At 45.1% G+C, this 21431-nt stretch overlaps 1 protein-coding gene across 1 annotated transcript; it reads left to right on the top strand.

Annotated features, from left to right (window-relative positions):
• The first annotated feature begins 494 nt into the window (after positions 1-494).
• On the top strand, positions 495-11360 carry LOC129869586 (epoxide hydrolase 4-like). The gene is made up of 7 exons (XM_055944108.1): positions 495-1018; positions 2156-2241; positions 5807-5964; positions 6834-6962; positions 8152-8255; positions 8859-9007; positions 10103-11360. The coding sequence occupies exons 1-7, from the start codon at positions 776-778 to the stop codon at positions 10341-10343; spliced, it is 1110 nt and encodes a 369-aa protein (XP_055800083.1). The 5' UTR covers positions 495-775; the 3' UTR covers positions 10344-11360.
• The last annotated feature ends 10071 nt before the right edge of the window (positions 11361-21431 follow it).

The following is a 21431-nucleotide window of genomic DNA, read 5'->3' as shown; positions in this document are numbered from 1 at the left end:
TTACAATAAAAAGATGGCACAATACTTGAAAACAGAGTGCACATTCAGATCTACACACTTGCATTTGTTCAGTGACTGAGATTTGACAAGACAAGCTGGATGCACAATGCCTCAATTTAGTATTATTCTTAGCAATTTTCCAACTGCATGCCAGTATACTGCAATAATAGCTATACACTCACTGAGAGTCAGTCCTGAACATTAACTTTTTTACATTCATACTTCTCATATCACCATCCATCACCCTTTGATTGAGCAGTGGATTACAGCCCTAGGAGTCAGATCACCATTTTCTTCCCTTGAGGCATTAACTGTCATTCACCTTTAATCCCAGAGAGCTCGAGGTCTCTCAATCATGGCTCTAGATCAGTCTGGGTCAGGCACTTGCTCATTCACCACTCTTATTTTACAGTCTAAACACGTGGAAAGGGTTTCAGAAACGAATCTGTTTTGGAGGTGACGTGGCGTCTCATATTTTTCTTTGATTAATTTCTAGGCTTTTAGATTAAAAGAATAGAAGCGTTAAACACCCACCTCAAACTAAACATCCTATCTGCTGTCATCACACGCACGCGTGAGTTCTGACGTACTGCTCCCCTCTTGAACATTTAATTCAGGGATCCTCCCTAGTACAGCGGCAGACCGACAGGACAAGCAGATGCGCTGTTAGCGGAGCTACCGGATAACGATGAGTGATATTTCAAGATAATTAACAAAATAATATATCAATAGGTAGGTGACGTGATCTGCGTTGTTTTACCTGAGTAATGTAAAGATGGCGAGAGTGCTCAACAACTTGCTTCTATTTACAATCAGACTCACGCTGAAGATCCGAGTTTTAGGGTATTGGTCGTTGATATACGGTTATTGTGCCCTCTGCACTGCCGTAGCGCTGCTGAAACTTTGGTGGAGCATCATTTTAAGGCCGTCAGCCACCTTTCAGTGGGGAATTCGCGAAACTCCCCCTGCTTGCTTGAATGACACGTCCTTGGGAACCCACTGTTACGTTAGAATAAAGGTATGGTACACTTTACATTGCACGTGAGAGTGAGCCTATTTGAGATTGGGAAATAGCCTTTTGTGTGCGTGAGAGGTCTGTTTAGGTCATTCCGTATGTGCCTAGTTTGCTTGTAGAATTGAAATTAATTCGAAAAGGCCTGCAGGGTACGTGCAAATCGTGGGGCATCTGTTTTATTTTTGGGGAATTTCAGCGAAACGCCATATGCAGATATATTTGCAGTGTAGGCTTCTGTTATTATTCCAAGCTACTGTCTCTGTATATGCGCTCACCCCTCAGAGGTAGGTAGTGCTGAACGGACAGTCCCCTATAGCAGCAGCAATAGCAATTCGTGACCAATGTCACGATTTCATTCGAGTACCAAGATTAAAGGTACTATAAACTGTAGATTAACATTTCATTTGTATTTTTCGTTTAAATGTTTATTTAGCAACACATTATTCCTTATAGGATTCACTTAGCATGAACGCATGCTCGCAATAACAATGTGGCAGTTCAGTTGTAAGAATAATCCCCTATATTATTTGACATCCTAAGTAACCTGTGCGATTTAACTTTGTGCCAGTAAGTAGCTACATTTGGCCAGAAAACGCTTGAACTAGACAATGTTATTAAATCAGAAATTAGATAAAGTAGGTAGTCCATGCATATTATCCACACTTTACTCAACAGGTAGACCATAAGAACAACCTATTCTACATCCCATTGCAACATGAATTCACAATAATTTGAATAGAATTGGCTACAAATGTTAGTGACAGATTGATTTCATAATATAAAGAATGCATCATACTGGAATGACCAGACAGAAGGCAGGCCAGGGCTGAGTTTATGGGATGGCCCTGTTCTATCCCTGCTTTACAGCGCCATAAAGCACACAGCAATGTTGGAGGATGAGAGTTGCATGTCACAGAGAGCACTACGTCCCAAATGGCATCCTATTCCCTATGTAGTGCACTACTTTCGACCAGAGCCCATATTAGTGCACTATATAGGGAATAGAGTGTCATTTGGGACACAGCCAGAGACCAGCAGACAGTAAGAGCCCACGTGATAGTGATCAGGGAAGTGTTGACATATAACAGTGTGTCCCTGGTGACTGACTGATCTGTCTTCCGTCTCCGTCTTTATTCTCAGGAGTCTGGTCTGAGGTTTCACTATGTTGCTGCTGGAGAGAGAGGGAAACCGCTCATGCTGTTTTTGCATGGCTTCCCAGAGTTCTGGTAAGACATCTAGACTACACAGTGCATCTGCACATTATACACACACAAAGGGCTGGTGTTTCAACCCGGACACAGATTAAGCCTAGTTCTGGACTGAAAGGCACTTCAATTGAAATTCTCAATTTATCTTGCTTTTTAGTCAAGGACTAGGCTTAATCTGTGTCCAGGAAACAGGCCCATAGAGACTCAACTAATGTATTGGTATTGCCTGGCCAGGTCATTTTTTGTTTGTTCTTGTGTTTTTATGCTGAGAAAGCATTTTGGAAAGGTGCTCCTTTGCAAACTAACTAACCAGGACCCCCATGAAACACTGACCCCGGGGCCTCCCGAGTGGCGCAGCAGTTTAAGGCACTGCATCGCAGTGCTAGAGGCGTCACTACAGATCCGGGTTCGATCCCGGGCTGTGTCGCAGATGACTGCGACTGGGAGACCCATGTCCCAGCGGGTGCACAATTGGCACAGCGTCGTCCAGGTTAGGGGAGGGTTTGGCCGGCTGGGATGTCCTTGTCCCATTGGGCTCTAGCGCATCCTAGTGGCAGCCAGGCGCATGCATGCTGACTTCGGTCGCCAGCTGTACTGTGTTTCGTGTACTGTGTCAAGAATCAGTGTGACTTGGTGGGGTCGTGTTTCGTAGGACGCACGGCTCTCGACCTTCGCCTCTCCTGAGTCCTTACTGGAGTTGCAGCGATGGGACAAGACTGTAACTACCAATTGGATATCACGAAAAAGGGGTAATAATAATACCAACAACAAGAAAAAACACCAATCCCATAACTACTGTATCGATCCCACACAACAGTACTGTCATGTAACCAACGCTCTGCTCTACATTACTTCTGCATCAAAAGACCATATCTCAGTTGGGGTCTTCATACTATGTGATTCTTCAATTACAACATTCCGATTAGACTTTATTGCTTATTAGGATAGCTAAGGCTCTAAAGTTCCTTGTTCCTCTTTCCACCATGTTTCATAAAAAAATTATATGGAGTCTAGTAGTGAGGTCGACCTCTGGATGGGGCTAAATTAAGAGGTTGTCAAGTGCTGTAAGCTAGTCCATATCTCAGGGAACTCACAGAGCAGCAGAAAGGACAGGACCGGCCTTAATTAACGGGTCTTTTTGGGTCTATTCCGCCTCACTGCCCATCTACTGCACAGGAATCCATGATGAACTCTGAATGTGTCCCAAATGGCACCCAATTCTGTATATAGTGCACTACTTTTGACCAGAGCCATATGGATCCTGGTCAAAAGCAGTGCATTTATAGGATTAGTGTGCCATTTGGGACGTAGCGTCTCTCTCTGCCGTGCTAGCTGGACAGACAGATTCTTCTCCCACTTAATTCAGTGTTTAAAAAGTGCTAAACCCAAGTTTCCCTTGTCACTCAGAATAGAGAGAGGCTTGGTGTGTGGGTGATTGGGGGGCTGTGAAGGAACTGGAAGTGCCTGTGTTACTTTAAACCTCATCTATATTCTAAGATGTTGGGTTTCTCTGCTCCAGACCTGTTTCCCAAATGGCACCGTATTCCCTGTAGTGCACTACTTTTGACCAGGGCCCATCTCTTATTCTGACTCAACAGAACCCCAGTCAGACCTTGTGCTCCTCCTCTGTGGGGCTTTGAGCTCTGAGGAGCCTCAGCCTCCAGTCGACAGAAGATAGATCCACAGCAGACACGATCTTCAATTAGAGAGCTTTTGCTCTCCACTATGATGATTGAGCGGATTAGAATTGGGGAAAAGAACATCTCATATATTAAAAACTCAGCAAGAAAAGAAACGTCCCTTTTTCAGGACCATGTCTTTCAAAGATAATTTGTAAAAATCCATATAACTTCACAGATCTTCATTATAAAGGGTTTAAACACTGTTCCCCATGCTTGTTCAATGAACCATAAACAATTAATGAACATGCACCTGTGGACCGGTCATTAAGAGACTAACAGCTTACAGATGGTAGGCAATTAAGGTCACAGTTCTGAAAACTTAGGATGCTGAAGAGGCCTATCTACTGACTCTGGAAAAACACCAAAAGAAAGATGCCCAGGGTCCCTGCTCATCTGTGTGAACGTGCCTTAGGTATGCTGCAAGGATTCATAAGGACTGCAGATGTGGTCAGGGCAATAAATTGCATTGTCCTTACTGCAAGATGCCTAAGACCGCGCTACAGGGAGAAAGGATGGACAGTAGATTGTCCTTGCAGTGGCAGACCACATGTAACAACACCTGCACAGGATCGGTACATCTGAACATCACACCTGCGGGACTGGTATAGGATGGCAACAACACCTGCCCGAGTTACACCAGGAACGCGCAATCCCTCCATCAGTGCTCAGACTGTCCGCAATAGGCTGAGAGAGGCTGGACTGAGGGCTTTTAGGCCTGTTGTAAGGCAGGTCCTCACCAGACATCACCGGCAACAACGTCACCTATGGACACAAACCCACCGTCGCTGGACCAGACAGGACTGGCAAAAGTGCTCTTCACTGACGAGTAGCGGTTTTGTCTAACCAGGGGTGATTGTCAGATTCGCGTTTATCGTCGGAGGAATGAGCGTTACACCGAGGCCTGTACTCTGGAGCGGGATCAATTTGGAGGTGGAGGGTCTGTCTTGGTCTGCGGCGGTGTGTCACAGCATCATCGGACTGAGCTTGTTGTCATTGCAGGTAATCTCAACGCTGTGCGTTACAGGGAAGACATCCTCCTCTCTCATGTGGTACCCTTCCTGCAGGCTCATCCTGACATGACCCTCCAGCATGACAATGGCACCAGCCATACTACTCGTTCTGTGGGTGATTTCCTGCAAGATGGGAATGTCAGTCTTCTGCCAAGGCCAGCGAAGAGCCCGGATCCCATTGAGCACGTCTGGGACCTGTTGGATTGGAGGGTGAGGGCTAGGGCCATTCCCCCCAGAAATGCCCAGGAACTTGCAGGTGCCTTGGTGGAAGAGTGGGGTAACATCTCACAGCAAGAACTGGCAAATCTGGTGCAGTCCATGAGGAGGAGATGCACTGCGGTACTTAATGCAGCTGGTGGCCACACCAGATACTGACTGTTACTTTTGATTTTGACCCATCCCCCCCTTGTTCAGGGACACATTATTCAATTTCTACTAGTCACATGTCGGTGGAACTTGTTCCGTTTGTCTCAGTTGTTTAATCTTGTCATGTTCATACAAATTTTTATGCAGTTGACAGTGAGAGGATGTTTATTTTTTTGCTGAGTTTACAAAGGTGACCTTCACTCCGTTTGGAAGGGAAGAAGGGAAGCCGAGTGCCAGTAGAAATAATGCAGTTTAAGATACAGCAACTTTGTAGGTACATTCAAGAGAAACACACAGTTTTTATAGAAGAATATATGCCTAGGTAGAAGTTTGTGGTTTTTCAGCAGTGTGCACTATGCTGAATGTCCTCTACTGATTGCCGTAGTGGAGATGGGGTTTAATAATGAAGTACTGTCTTGTGTGATTTTCTCCTCTCACCAAGACTAAGATGGTTCTTGTGTCTCTCTGTCTCGGTCCGTCTCTCGCCCTCCCTCTCTCTTTCTCTCTCTGTCCACCTGCCCCCAGGTTTTCCTGGCGCCACCAGCTGCGTGAGTTTAAGAGTGAGTTCCGTGTGGTGGCCATTGACATGCGAGGCTACGGGGAGTCCGACTTGCCGTCATCCACAGAGAGCTACCGCTTTGATTACCTGGTCGCAGACGTCAAGGACATTGTGGAATACCTAGGTAAGCGTGTACAACCATGTCTTTTTTCTGTGTTTTACATCCATGTTTATGCAGAAATACACACTGAGACAGATGTATATATGATGGAAGATGAAACAAAACATGCCCACTCTGATTCAGGGATAGACACTTTAGGGACCATGACTACCCATATTATGAAACATCACTCCATGGGAACAAAGAGAAAGGGTGACACAGCCTGGTGTCCTGAGCTGAGTCAAAGTTAAACTTGTTTCTCGTTGTAATACTGTGTGGACTGGACAGCCTGTGAACACCCTGTGGGCCTACAACACAGCAGGACATGACAGGCTTTATCTGACTCACGGTGACTGACCATGGGTTGTCGTGCTGATACACACTAACTACAGAGCCCCCAGCCTGGCAGCAGGCTGGCAGCAGGCAGCACGGAGCATGCTCTCTATCACTCAGTGAAACAGGAAGCATCCACTCAGACCTGGGGTCCTCTGTGTCTGTGTAACACCAGTATCCCTCACCTTGTGTCAGACTGATATTTCAAATAGCAGTAGAACTGACAAATATTTTCTTTGCAGGCAAAATATTGACCTTTTTTAAACAAACAAGATGAGCTGTGGTCATATTATATTCATCATGCCAGACTCCTGCCCAAAACATCCTCTGTCGCACTTGTACACCAGACTGGCTCAGTTGTTCCCTATAAGCTGACTAAGAAGATGACTAATAAGCTAAATAATCAGGCATCACATTGTTCACATTGCACACTGTAAGAAGATTGTTCTACTTCACGAGGTACTGTATCTTGGCAAGGAGACTCAACTCCAAGAAGGTGAATGAATGGTGCTGGACAAATACACACACGCACACTCATACTTTACTCCATCTCTCCTCAGGTTACAACAGATGTCACCTGGTCGGCCATGATTGGGGAGGAACCATCGCCTGGCTGTTCGCCATCCACTACCCCGAGATGGTCACCAAACTCATCGTCCTAAACTGCCCCCATCCATCTGTCTTCAGTGGTATGTCCTAAATGGCCCCCATCCATCTGTCTTCAGTGGTATGTCCTAATGTACTAAACTGCCCCCATCCATCTGTCTTCAGTGGTATGTCCTAAACTGCCCCCATCCATCTGTCTTCAGTGGTATGTCCTAAACTGCCCCCATCCATCTGTCTTCAGTGGTATGTCCTAAACTGTCCCCATCTCTCTTCAGTGGTATGTCCTAAACTGCCACCACTCCTCTGTCTTTACTGGCACATCCTAACTTCCCTCTGCTTTCAAGTTTCAGTTTTGCAAAGTAAATTAGTTTAGCATAAAATGACAGGGACTACATTGGTGAATACACTGTGGACTGAATACACCAATCGACTAGTCCCTGGAACGTCATTGTCCTGAACTGCCCCCATCCCTCTGTGTTAACTGGTACGTCATCACCATCACCATCCTTAGATGAACAACAGATGAAACAGCCTACTGTATGTCACAAATATACAATTATTAAATCAATCGGATGTGAGAGAAACCTCCTCTTCCTCCTTGTGCTAATTAGAGATTACCATCTTTAATTGTGAGGTATGTATTATTACCCCCATGCAGTGTTTTCTGCATCCATCTGGTAGTTCCTCAGTCTCCTTCATTGAGGGGAAGATGGAGGAGGTAATTATACAGTAGTGCTTTAATATGGAGCTGGAGCAGCTGGCTAGACTGGGCTGGAGGAGCGGAAATTAGAGGAGAGGATAGAGGGGAGGTCACTGGCAGACATCCACAGCCTCTCTCTCCCTAGCAACTGCACTACGCTGGATTCGTCTCTTGCTAAACATCCATACTTGCATGCCACTTAGAATACATGCCCAAAACATTGCTTCATTCTAAGTGGTATGCAAGTGTTTATTTTGGAACTTTTTCTCATCCTCTCTTTTTTGTCTTATTTTCCTCTTTTCCCTCACACCCGCTCCTCTTTCTTCTCCTCTCATGTCCCTCCCTCCTCTCTCCCTCTCCTCTTTTCTTTCCTCTGTTCTCTCCTCTCTCCTGTCCTCTTTTCTCTCCTGTCCTCTTTTCTCTCCTCTCCTCTTTTCTCTCCTCTCCCTACCTCCCTCTCCTCCCCTTCTCTCCCTCTTCTCTTTTCTCTCCTGTTCTCCCCTGTCCTTTTCTTCCCTCTCCTGCCCTCCTCTCTCCCTCTGTCTTCTCTCCTCTTTCCTCCATGTTTCTAGATTATGCCCTGCGTCATCCCAGTCAGCTGCTCAAGTCCAGCTACTTCTTCTTCTTCCAGCTGTCTCGCTTCCCAGAGCTCATGCTCTCCATCAATGATTTCAAGGTGAAGCATGTCGCATGTGTTTGAGTGACCTCAAGGTGAAAAATACAGAACTGTTCCAGGCAACAGGAAGTTGCCTTTGTGTGTGTGTCGAAGGGGAGGGGATTCTTGTTGTGCCTCAAAGAGTCTGTGTATGGCGACAATTTATAGAGTGTAGTAGTTGCAGGCAATCTATCATTGAATGGTAAATGGAGCAAAAATATGTTGGCTTTTTTGTTATTGACAGGAAGGCATGTTATTTATTTTTTAGCTATCATGAATATCAATGAATAATGAGTAACTATGTTACAAGAAGGCAATCAAATTGATCATGTCTCAAAAAAGCAATGCATTCCCATATGCATTTTTGTTCCAATATATACTGTAGTGGAGAGAGACGGTTGTCATCCATGATGTTATGCCTACGTCCAGTTGAGTGTAGGTCCTCTCACAGTAGTCAACACAACCACCATGGCATTTATAGAGCCTCATACAACCTGTATTACTGTGACAGTGACATAAACGACCTTGTCTGTGTGTGCAATCCAGTTCAAATCACACCTTGAGCACATCCGGAAACACACATACACTCACCCAGTGTGTCCTTCTGTCCCCTCTGTACTGTAGGCACTGAAGGGTCTGTTCACCAGCCGTAGTACAGGGATTGGGAGGAAGGGTCGATGGCTCACTGCAGAGGACATGGAGGCCTATCTCTACGCCTTCTCCCAGCCAGGGGCCCTCACCGGGGCCCTCAACTACTACAGGAATGTCTTCAGGTTAAGATTATGAACCAATGAAATTCTTTAATTAGTGAGCTCTGTATTTGGTCTCCTGTGGGCATCCCTACTTATGTATGACATGCCCATTGAACATGTCGTAGCTGACCACCATTGTGTACCCTCATTTGAGATACGGTATTACTTCAAGCGCCTTATGATAATGTGAATCATTAGCGCCCTCTTGTGTTGTAAATGCTGTTTTGATGAAAGTGCACTACTACAGTACATTAAAAATAAGTTCCTCTTATGAAAACTCAGTGGTTGTGTAATAAGTACAGAGGTCTTGGAATCAGACTACATGATGAGAAATAATTGGGCTTTAGAATAATGTATTCTGTTAGTTTTTTTGTATTGTTTGTCTTTGACAAGTTGACTCCTATAATGAATAAGAGAAAGCCTGGATGATTCCGGGTTGATACAATGTAATCTCTGGCACTCTGTCATTCTCTGTGTCTCTCTCTCTCTCTCTCTCTTGTTCTCTCTCTCACACACACTCACACACACACACAGCATCAGAGAGTACATGTGTTTTTGACATGTGAACTGTACATGCATGACTGACTTCACCATCTGCTCTTCTTCCTTAAGCAGCCAGCCAGTGTCTGTCAGAACAAAACAGCATATTTTATTCTGCTCGGAATTATATAATATGAATGTCACTGACACATTATCAATTAGCGTGAGAAACATGTTCTATAAATCTATTATTCAATTAGCCTCTCCACAAGTTTACAACACAGGTAACATACATGGATACCACGTGAATACTGGACATCAAGTCTGCATTAAACCAGTTTTCTGGTTCTCAGATGTGTTGCTTTTTAATGTGGAAAATTAGAATTTTCAGTTTACTTCCATAATTGACTGAGTAGAAATGGAATTGACACCAAACCATTTCAGATCTGATCATGCTTTCTCCACAGGTAACATGGATGGCACATAAAAATATTAAACTTGTCTACATCATGATGGAACGCGAGTGTTTACTGTAACCAGTTTCATATAAGCAACCCATCTCAGATCTGTATAGCACATCATATGATTGGTTTTAAGCAACTCATCTCAGGTCTGTTATTAATATTCTCTCCACAGTTCCCTCCCACTCAGCCAGAATGATGTCATGTCCCCGGTGTTGTTGTTGTGGAGTGAGAGAGATGCCTTCCTGGAGCAGGAGATGGCTGAGGCGTGCCGTGTCTACATCAGGAATCACTTCCGACTCAACATCATCTCCGGGGCCAGCCACTGGCTACAGCAGGACCAGCCTGACATCGTCAACACACTCATATGGACCTTCCTCAAAGAGGGAGAGGGCCGCAAAACCTACAGGAACTGAATCTAGCTAGGTCTACATCCCAAATGGCACAATTTCTTCCTATACAGTGACTTACTTCTGACCAGAGCCCTACGGGTCCTGGTCAAAAGCAGTGCACTATATAGAGAATAGGGTGCCATTTGGATACTCTAAAACAGGGCCTCCTCCCTCCCTCCCTCCCCACCAGCCACCCCTACCATAGAACGGGGCCTCTTCCCTCCTTCACTCCCTCCCTCTGTCCCCACCAGCCACCTCTACCACTAGAAGCCTGGAATATTCCTGTGAAAAAACAACCAATATAATGACAATGCAATCATTCTTTAAATCTTTGCACATTTCAGATATTTTTTTTACTGTCAAAAGAAAGTGAAAGAGAAAAAAAGCACATTTTATTGAGAGGACACTGAGTAGTACAGTAGTATGTTTGACACATATTCAGTACTCTTTTGCACATGACATCTGCCTTAAAGTTTGTAGGTTACAACATTACAAATGTGTGGCAAAATCTTGTGAGTTTGTATTGTGTGGTGCCTTTAAATGTAATGTTGTATAATGTTTTGCGGCGTTGTAAAATTGTGCCATGTCTTCTGAGGTTGAGCTGTGGCTTTTGTCTGCTATGTGTCACTGGATTGCTCCTCACTATTTTGGACACAATTCTTTGAGATCCCTCTTTTCCCACACCCTTGGTTTTGTCCCAAATGGCACCTTGTTCCCTATTTAGTGCACTGCTGTTGACCAGGGCCCATAGGGCTCTCTTCAAAAGTAGTGCACTTTACAGGGAATAGGAGGTCATTTGGGACGTAAACGCAGACCCTCTATCAGGTAGCGTTGTCTTACAGAAAATATTGTTATTTTTGTATTTTTTTGATTATTTACTCAGATATTTGAGAATGTTATTATGAGATTCCTGTATATAACAACAGTGATGGTTCAATATTGTACATTTTTTTGAATCTCTTCCTACACACTGCATTTTGAAATCCACTGAGCCAGGTCTGCACCATTTTGATTTTTTAAGCAAATAAACTATAATGTGAAGCCTGGGGAGTCATTGTCAATCTTTTTAACTGACCTACTGAATAGACTGTTGACTGTATGGATGACAGACACAACCTGACAATTTGCATGCCTGCTGTGTCACAGAACCAGCCATGTCATTATATCAGAACATGATTAAAATTAGATTGGGCTGGTTTAGAGATGGCAATCCCTCTAGTTCAAAATAGTTTACTGTGTTTTATTTATCTGTTTGGAGAAATCGAATGCAATATGAGTATTTACTACACAGTACGACATTTAATACACATTTATATTCACGCCTATTCATGCATTTATGGGAAAAGTAAATTTTCCCTTTGTCACCTGGCACAGCAATCGTGTTACTTGTAAAGAAATTCAATTGAAATGGTATTAAAATGTTTCTTGTTCAACATTGCAGCCGACAGTGTAGGCAACTGCTGACTGACTGATTGATCTATTTATCCATGATACATTACAGATTTGAATCTCTAGAAAACAGCCATTTGACACGTTAGAGCGGATCATTTTTTTCAAATTCCAAAGGGTGTTGCGTTATGGGAATGCAATTGTCCGACTTGCGACTGCATGAACTTAACAAATGTCATGAAGTTTTGACTGCACTTGACTGCAAGTTTATGCAGTTGCTCTTTAACAATTTCATCCTGCAGCCATCGCCTGCATTGTGGGAGGCTCAATTGTCACCCAATCATAAGGGTGTTTTTATTTGACCCACGTGAACGTGACCAAAGACATGACTGAAACGAACTAACTTTGCACAATTCATGTATACAGTAGACAAATTAATGGGCACGTTTGAGTGGCAATGCGAAAGTAGTCGACTGTAGACGGAAGTCCACAAGTAAATTCGGGGGAGTACATATGCACCGATAGCAAGTCAGACAACTTCTGCTGTTTCAAGGAAACGCGACTAAGGCAGACATGGCATTTGCCTTTGTTATTGCCGATTAAGTGGACGCTATCGAAATTCCACTTCACATACACGAAGCTCAACATGATCAACATGGTCCAAGGAATGAATATCCTGATGATAAGGACATTAGATACCAGCCCAAGTTCTTTCTAACACAAGACTTGTTTTGTATTTTTGTTTGGTTATCTCAAATCATAACCAGGTAGTGAGTGAATAGAATGAGACATAGAATGAGAAATATAGGTGTTTTTGCAGCATATTGAAAAGCTATGTTTTCCATTACTTCATGCCCTTGTACTTTCCTCATTGTTATGTTATTGTGCAACATGGAATTGTAACAGATGTGATTAAATGGAGTCCACAAAGATTCTTACTGTATGGTAATTGATTGCATGTCAGCATCATTACAGCCTGTAGTGTAGGTTTATCTCTTTAATTCTCAACCTTTATGTTGCTTTTGTCAGTAAGCATGTGAAGAACATAACTTAATTAATCAGATGAAGGACAAAACACTCACTGTACAGAAAATAATTAAGCTATACAGTGGCAAGAAAAAGTATGTGAACCCTTTGGAATGATTTGGATTACTGCATGAATTGGTCATAAAATTTGATCTGATCATCGTCTAAGATACAACAATAGACATACAGTGTGCTTAAACAATTTTTTCTTGTCTATATTGAATACATAATTTAAACATTCACAGTGTAGTTTGGAAAAAAAGTATGTGAACCCCTAGGCTAATGACTTCTCCAAAAGCTAATTGGAGTCAGGAGTCAGCTAACCTGGATGGAGTCCAATCAATGAAACGAGATTGGAGATCAAATGAAATGTATTTATAAAGCCCTTCTTACATCAGCTGATATCTCAAAGTGCTGTACAGAAACTGTATTGTGGTGTACAGATGTTGGTTAGAGCTGGCCTGCCCTATAAAAAACACTCACAAAATTTGAGTTTGCTATTCACAAGATACATTGCCTGACGTGAACCATGCCTCGAACAAAATAGATCTCAGAAGACCTAAGATTAAGAATTGTTGACTTGCAAAAAGCTGGAAAGGGTTACAGAAGTATCTCTAAAAGCCTTGATGTCAATCAATCCACGGTAAGACAAATAGTCTATAAATGGAGAAAGTTCAGCACTGTTGCTACTCTCCCTAGGTGTGGCCGTTCTGCAAAGATGACTGCAAGAGCACAGCGCAGAATGCTCAATGAGGTTAAGAAGAATCCTACAATGTCAGCTAAAGACCTACAGAAATATGGAATATGCTAACATCTCTGTTGACGAGTCTACGATACGTAAAACACTAAATAGGAATAGTGTTCATGGGAGGACACCACGGAAGAAGCCACTGCTGTCCAAAAAAACATTCATAGGACACAACATTACAGTAACATCTAAATTAATACATTAGCTATGCTGTCACAAGTAGAATATTTTATTTATCTATGTTATACATTTGGATCAAATGTAGGCCTATGTAATTACATTGTAAGGATACAGTATTTAAGCTCTAAATAATCATCTACCCAGAAAAGTCAACATGCATTGATAATAACCAATGGTGACATCAACAATTTGTGAGCATGTAGTGCCTTTTGCTTCCAAAAAAACAGAAGGTAGTCTCCCACAATGCTTTGGTTCCAACTTCAAGTTGCAATTGGTGAGGAGCAACTGCAGACATTTGTATACCCATAATGCAACACACTTTGAAGGGCGATGACCGACGTTTATCAACATCTTGACAAAAGTAATCTGCTCGAATGCACCCAATGTGATATTTGAAGCTTCCTCTAACTAACTGATAGTGCAATGTACAATCGTGAAATATACAGTACCAGTAAAACGTTTGAAAACACCTACTCATTCAAGGGTTTTTCTTTATTTTTAATTTTCTACGCTGTAGAATAATAGTGAAGACATCAAAACTATGAAATAACACATATGGAATCATGTAGTAACCAAAAAAGTCTTAAACAAATCTAAATATATTTTTAATTTGAGATTCTTCAAAGTAGCCACCCTTTGCCTTGATGCAGCTTTGCACACTCTTGGCATTCTCTCAACCAGCTTCACCCGGAATACTTTTCCAACAATCTTGAAGGAGTTCACACATATGCTGAGCACTTGTTGGCTGCTTTTCCTTCACTCTGCGGTCCAACTCATCCAAAACCATCTCAATTGGAATGTCAGTGGAAATGCTTTTATGCGCAAAAGTGGAAAATGTTGCCGGCGGATAGGGCTTCCGTGCTTTTAGTTCTTAGGAAACTTTGCAGTATTTTGTTATTTTATGTGTTATTTCTTACATTATTAGCCCAGGAATTATTTGGTGTAATTACATACAGCCGGGAAGAACTTTTGGATGTCAGAGAGGCAGTAACTTACCAGCTGTCACGTTCCTGACCTGTTTTCTGTTGTTTTTGTATGTGTTTAGTTGGTCAGGGCGTGAGTTGGGGTGGGCATTCTATGTTATGTGTTTCTATGTTGGGTTAAGTGTGTTGCCTGATATGGTTCTCAATTAGAGGCAGGTGTTTGACGTTTCCTCTGATTGAGAACCATATTAAGGTAGGCTGTTCTCACTGTTTGTTTGTGGGTGATTGTTCCTGTGTCTGTGTCCGTTGCACCACACGGGACTGTTTCGTTTGTTCATTCGTTTGGTTAGTCTGTTCGTGCGTTCTTCATGTTATTGTAAGTTCTCATGTTCAGGTCTGTCTACGTCGTTTTGTTGTTTTGTAGTTATTCAAGTGTATTTCGTGTCAGTGTTCGTCTTGTTTAATAAATTCATTCATGGAATTAGACGAACGTTACAGAATCACCCACCAACAAAGGATCAAGCAGCGGGGTAACGGGCAGCAGCGACAGCAGCAGCGGTACAAGGAGGAATGGACATGGGAGGAAATCCTAGACGGAGAAGGACCCTGGGCAGAGCCAGAGGAGTGTCGCCGCCCCAAAGCGGAGCTGGAGGCAGCGAAAGCGGAGAGGTGGCATTATGAGGCGCTAGCAAGGTAGAGCGGCTGGAAGCCCGAGAGGCTCACCCAAAAATTTCTTGGGGGGGGGGGGGGGGGGGGGCTAAAAGGGAGTGTAGCTGGTTCAAGTAGGAGACTTGAGCCAACTCCTCCTGCTTACCATAAGGAGCCAAGGTTGGAACCAGAGCCGGTGAGGGCGGTATTGGAGGTGAGAGAAGTAGAGACTGTAAAGGATCTAATGGGGAAATTGGAGGAGAGAGAAATTAGGGATTTGCTGGTTTGGTGCATGAGGCACGGCATCCGCCCGAGGGAGTGTGTCAGGGATTTGATGTCGCCTGAGTCAGCTCTCCCTACTCGTCCTGAGGTGCGTGCTAGACGTCTGGTGAAGACTGTGCCAGCACCACGCACCAGGCCTCCTGTGCGCCTCCCTAGCTATACACGTCCTGTGCTAGCTCAGCGCACCAGCTCTCCTGTGGCAGCCCCATGCACCAGCTCTCCGGTGGCAGCCCCATGCACCAGCTCTCTGGTGCCGGCGCCACGTACCAGGCTTCCATTTCCTTCTCCCCACACTAGCCTTGAGGTGCGTGTCTCCAGCCCATTATCACCAGTGCCTACACCACGCACCAGGCTTCCTGTGCGTCTCCAGAGCCCTGTACGCACTGTTCCTTCTCCCCGCACTCGCCCTGAGGTGCGTGCCCTCAGTCCGGTAACACCAGTTCCAGCACCACGCACCAGGCCTACTGTGCGCCTCAGCAGGTCAGAGTCGGCCGTCTGCCCAACGCCGCCTGCACTGCTCGTCTGCTCAACGCCGCCTGCACTGCTCATCTGCCCAGCGCCGTCTGAGCTGCCTGCACTGCTCGTCTTCCCAGCGCCGTCTGAGCTGCCTGCCTGCCCAGCACCATCTGAGCCATCCGTCTGCCCAGCACCGTCTGAGCCATCCGTCTGCCCAGCGCCGTCTGAGTCATCCGTCTGCCCAGCGCCATCTGAGCCATCCGTCTGCCCAGCGCCATCTGAGCCATCCGTCTGTCCAGCGCCATCTGAGCCTTCCGTCTGCCCCGAGCCGTTAGAGCCGCCCGTCTGTCCCGAGCCGTCAGAGCCGTTCGTCAGTCAGGAGCCGCTAGAGCCGTCCGTCAGTCAGGAGCTGCCAGAGCCGCCAGCCAGTCAGGATCTGCCAGAGCCGCCAGCCAGTCAGGAGCTGCCAGAGCCGCCAACCAGTCAGGAGCTGCCAGAGCCGCCAGCCAGTCAGGAGCTGCCAGAGCCGCCAGCCAGTCAGGAGCTGCCAGAGCCGCCAGCCAGTCATGAGCTGCCAGAGCCGCCAACCAGTCATGAGCGGCCCTCCAGTCATGAGCGGCCCGCCAGTCATGAGCGGCCTTCCAGTCATGAGCTTCCTTCCAGTCATGAGCTGCCCTCCAGTCATGAGCTGCCCTCCAGTCATGAGCTGCCCTCCAGTCATGAGCTGCCCTCCAGTCATGAGCTGCCATATAGTCCGGAGCTGCATCTAGTCCTGAGCAACCATTCAGTCCAGAGCTGCCTCTCTGTCCTGAGCTGCCCTTCTGTCCTGAGCTATCCCTCTGTCCTGAGCTACCTCTCTGTCCTGAGCTACCTCTCTGTCCTGAGCTACCTCTCTGTCCTGGGCTACCTCTCTGTCCTGAGTTGTCTCCGCTATTTAGGAGGGGCCTTGGTGAAGGTTCCTGGACCAGGGTCGGGGGCGAGAGTCGCCACTCAAGGGACGCTAAGGAGGGGGACAAAGACTATGGTGGAGTGGTGTCCTCGTCCTGCGCCGGAGCCGCCACCGCAGACAGATGCCCACCCAGACCCTCCCCTTGAGTTTTAGGGGTGCGCCCGGAGTTCGCACCTTGAGGGGGGGGTTCTGTCACGTTCCTGACCTGTTTTCTGTTGTTTTTGTATGTGTTTAGTTGGTCAGGGCGTGAGTTGGGGTGGGCATTCTATGTTATGTGTTTCTATGTTGGGTTAAGTGTGTTGCCTGATATGGTTCTCAATTAGAGGCAGGTGTTTGACGTTTCCTCTGATTGAGAACCATATTAAGGTAGGCTGTTCTCACTGTTTGTTTGTGGGTGATTGTTCCTGTGTCTGTGTCCGTTGCACCACACGGGACTGTTTCGTTTGTTCATTCGTTTGGTTAGTCTGTTCGTGCGTTCTTCGTGTTATTGTAAGTTCTCATGTTCAGGTCTGTCTACGTCGTTTTGTTGTTTTGTAGTTATTCAAGTGTATTTCGTGTCAGTGTTCGTCTTGTTTAATAAATTCATTCATGTCTTCATACCTCGCTGCGTGTTGGTCCGATCCATGCTCTTCCTCATCTGAGGAGGAGGAATTAGACGAACGTTACACCAGCATTACCAGCATTATGACCAGCAATATGACTTTCCCGAATCAGATCCTTAGCTCGTACCCCCCAGGGCAATTGAACTGATTCCAGAGGCTGTTCCAAAACACCGCCGACGGAAAAGAGGTACTCAGAGTGGACTTTTAGTCCGACTCAGGAGGCGCGCACACCACCCACCGCTTCTGAGTATATTACTCGCTAATGTTCAGTCTCTGTATAATAAAGTTGACGAGCTCAGGGAGAGGATTTCCTTCCAGAGAGACATCATGGGTTGTAACATGCTCTGTTTCACAGAAACATGGCTCTCTCAGGATATACTGTCTGAGTCCTTACAGCCAGTTGGGTTCTCAGTTCATCGCGCAGACAGGAATAAATATCCCTCCGGGAAGTAGAAGGGAGGGTGTGTATGTTTCATGATTAACTACTCATGGTACACAGTAATTGTGACAACATACAGGAAGTCTTTTTTTCAACCGACCTAGAATACCTCACAATCAAATGCCGACCGTATTATCTCCCAAAATAATTCTCTAAGGTTATAGTCACAGCCGTATACAGTGCCTTGCAAAAGTATTCACCCCCCTTGGCATTTTTCATATTTTGTTGCATGACAACCTGTCATTTAAATGTATTTTTATTTGGATATTATGTAATGGACATACACAAAATAGTCCAAATTGGTGAAGTGAAATATAAAAAATTACTAGTTTTCAATACATTTTACAAAACATTTAAACTGAAAAGTGGTGCGTGCATATGTATTCACCCCCTTTTCTATGAAGCCCCTAAATAAGATCTGGTGCAACCAATTACCTTCAGAAGTCACATAATTAGTTAAATAAAGTCCACCTGTGTGCAATCTAAGTGTCACATGATCTGCCACATGATCTCAGTATATATACACATATTCTGAAAGGCCCCAGAGTCTGCAACACCACTAAGCAAGGGACACCACCAAGCAAGCGGCACCATGAAGACCAAGGAGCTCTCCAAACAGGTCAGGGACAAAATTGTGGAGAAGTACAGATCAGGGTTGGGTTCTAAAACAATATCAGAAACTTTGAACATCTCACGGAGCACCATTAAATCCATTATAATTTTTTTTTAAGAATATGGCACCACAACAAACCTGCCAAGAGAGGGCCACCCACCAAAACTCACAGACCAGGCAAGGAGGGCATTAATCAGAGAGGCAATAAAGAGACCAAAAATAACCCTGAAGGAGCTGCAAAGATCCACAGCGGAGATTGGAGTATCTGTCCATAGGGCCACTTTAAGCCATACACTACACAGAGCGGGCTATACGGAAGTAGGAAAACATTATCTTTGGTGCAGACTTTGCAGACCTTCCATCACCCCGAGAACACCATCCCCAAAGTGAAGCATGGTGGTGGCAACATCATGCTGTGGGGATGTTTGTCAGTGGCAGGGACTGGGAAACTGGTCAGAATTGAAGGAATGATGGATGGTGCTAAACACAGGGAATTCTTGAGGGAAACCTGTTTCAGTCTTCAAGAGATTTGAGACTGGGACGGAGGTTCACCTTCCAGCAGGACAATGACCCTAAGCATACTGCTAAAGCAACACTCAAGTGGTTTAAGGGGAAACATGTAAATGTCTTGGAATGGCCTAGTCAAAGCCCAGACCTCAATCCAATTGAGAATCTGTAGTATGACTTAAAGATTGCTGTAAACCAGCGGAACCCATCCAACTTGAAGGAGCTGGAGCAGTTTTTCCTTGAAGAATGGCTAGATGTGCCAAGCTTATAGAGACATACCCCAAGAGACGTGCAGCTGTAATTGCTGCAAAAGGTGGCTCTACAAAGTATTGACTGGGGGGGTGAATAATTATGCACGCTCAAGTTCTGTTTTTTTGTCTTATTTATTGTTTCACATTTAAAAAATATTTTGCATCTTCTAAGTGGTAGGCATGTTGTGTAAATTAAATGATACAACCCCCCCCAAAATCTATTTTAATTCCAGGTTGTAAGGCAACAATATAGGAAAAATGCCAAGAGGGGTGAATACTTTCGCAAGCCACTGTTTTTTCCCCCCTCAAGCCGATACCACGACAGCCCTCAAAGAACTTCACTGGACTTTATGCAAACTATAAACCACATAGCCTGAGGCCATATTTAATGTAGCTGAGGATTTTAAAGTTAACAAAGTAAATTTGAGAAAAATGTTACTGAAGTTCTATCAACCAATTGACTGTAGTACTCGTGCTGCTAAAACACTCGACCACTACTACTCTTCCGGGATGCTTACAAGGCCCTCCCCCGCCCTCCCTTCTGCAAAATCTGATCACAATTTTTCCATATTGCTCCTCCCTTCCTATAGGCAGAAACTCAAACAGGAGGTACCTGTGCTAAGGACTGGTCTGACCAATCGTAATACACACTTCAAGATTGTTTTGATCACGCGTACTGGGATATGTTCCGGGCAGCGTCCGAGAACAACATAGACCAATACACTGATATGGTGGCTGAGTTCATCAGGAAGTGTATAGGAGATTTTGTTCCCTCTGTGACTATTAAAACCTACCCTAACCAGAACCCGTGGATAGATTACAGCATTCGTGCTAAACTGAAAGTGCGAACCACTGCATTTAACCATGGCAAGGTGACTGGGAATATGGCCGAATACAAATAATGTAGTTATTCCCTCCGTAAGGCAATCAAATAGGCAAAACGTCAGTAAAGAGACAAAGTGGAGTCACAATTCAACGGCTCAGACATGAGATGTATGTGGCAGGGTCTAAAGGCAATCACGGACTACAAAGGAAAAACCAGCCACGCCCCGGACACCTGACGTCTTGCTTCCAGGTAAACATCTTCTTCGCCTGCTTTGAGGATAATACAGATGTGGCCCGCTATTTTGTGGTCTCTCCTTCTCCATGGCTGATGTGAGTAAGGCATTTAAGCGTGTTAAACCTCGCAAGGCTGCCGGCCCAGACGGCATACCTAGCTACGTCCTCAGAGCATGCGCTGACCAGCTGGCTGGAGTGTTTATGGACATATTCAATATCTCCCTATCCAAGTCTGTTGTCCCCACATACTTCAAGATGTTCACCATTGTTCCTGTACCCAAGGAAGCAAAGGTAACTAAACTAAATGACTATCGGCCCGCAGGACTCACTTCTGGCATCAGGAAGTGCTTTAAGAGACTAGTCAAGGATCATATCACCTCCACCTTACCTGACACCCTAGACCCACTTCAATTTGCTTATTGCCCCAATAGATCCACAGACAATGCAAACGCCATCGCAATGCACACTGCCCTATCCCATCTGGACAAGAGGAATACCCATGTAAGAATGCTGTTAATTGACTATAGCTCAGCATTCAACCCCATAATACCCTCCAAGCTCATCATTAAGTTTGAGGCCCTGGGTTTCAAGCCCACCCTGTGCAACTGGGTCCTGGGCTTTCTGACGGGCCACCCCCAGGTGGTGAAGATAGAAAGCAACATCTCCACCGCTGATCCTCAACACTGGGGCCCCACAAGGATGCGTGCTCAGCCCCATCCTGTATTCCCTGTTCACCCATGACTGTGTGGCCAAGCACGCCTCCAACTCAATCATCAAGTTTGCAGATGACACAACAGTAGTAGGCATGATTACCAACAATGATGAGACAACCTACAGGGAGGAGGTCAGTGCCCTGGGAGTGTGGTGCCAGGAAAATAATCTCTCACCCAACATCAACAAAACAAAGGAAACAGCAGAGGGAGCACCCCCTATCCACATCGACGGGGCCGCAGTGGAGAAGTTGGAAAGCTTCAAGTTACTCGGTGTACACATCACTGACAAACTGAAATGGTCCACCCACACAGACAGTATGGTGGAGA

This window comes from Salvelinus fontinalis, chromosome 14 (genome assembly GCF_029448725.1).
Source record: "Salvelinus fontinalis isolate EN_2023a chromosome 14, ASM2944872v1, whole genome shotgun sequence".
NCBI lineage: Eukaryota > Metazoa > Chordata > Actinopteri > Salmoniformes > Salmonidae > Salvelinus > Salvelinus fontinalis.
The sequence above is the reverse complement of the archived record's forward strand: the minus strand, read 5'-3'. Positions and strand labels throughout refer to the sequence as shown.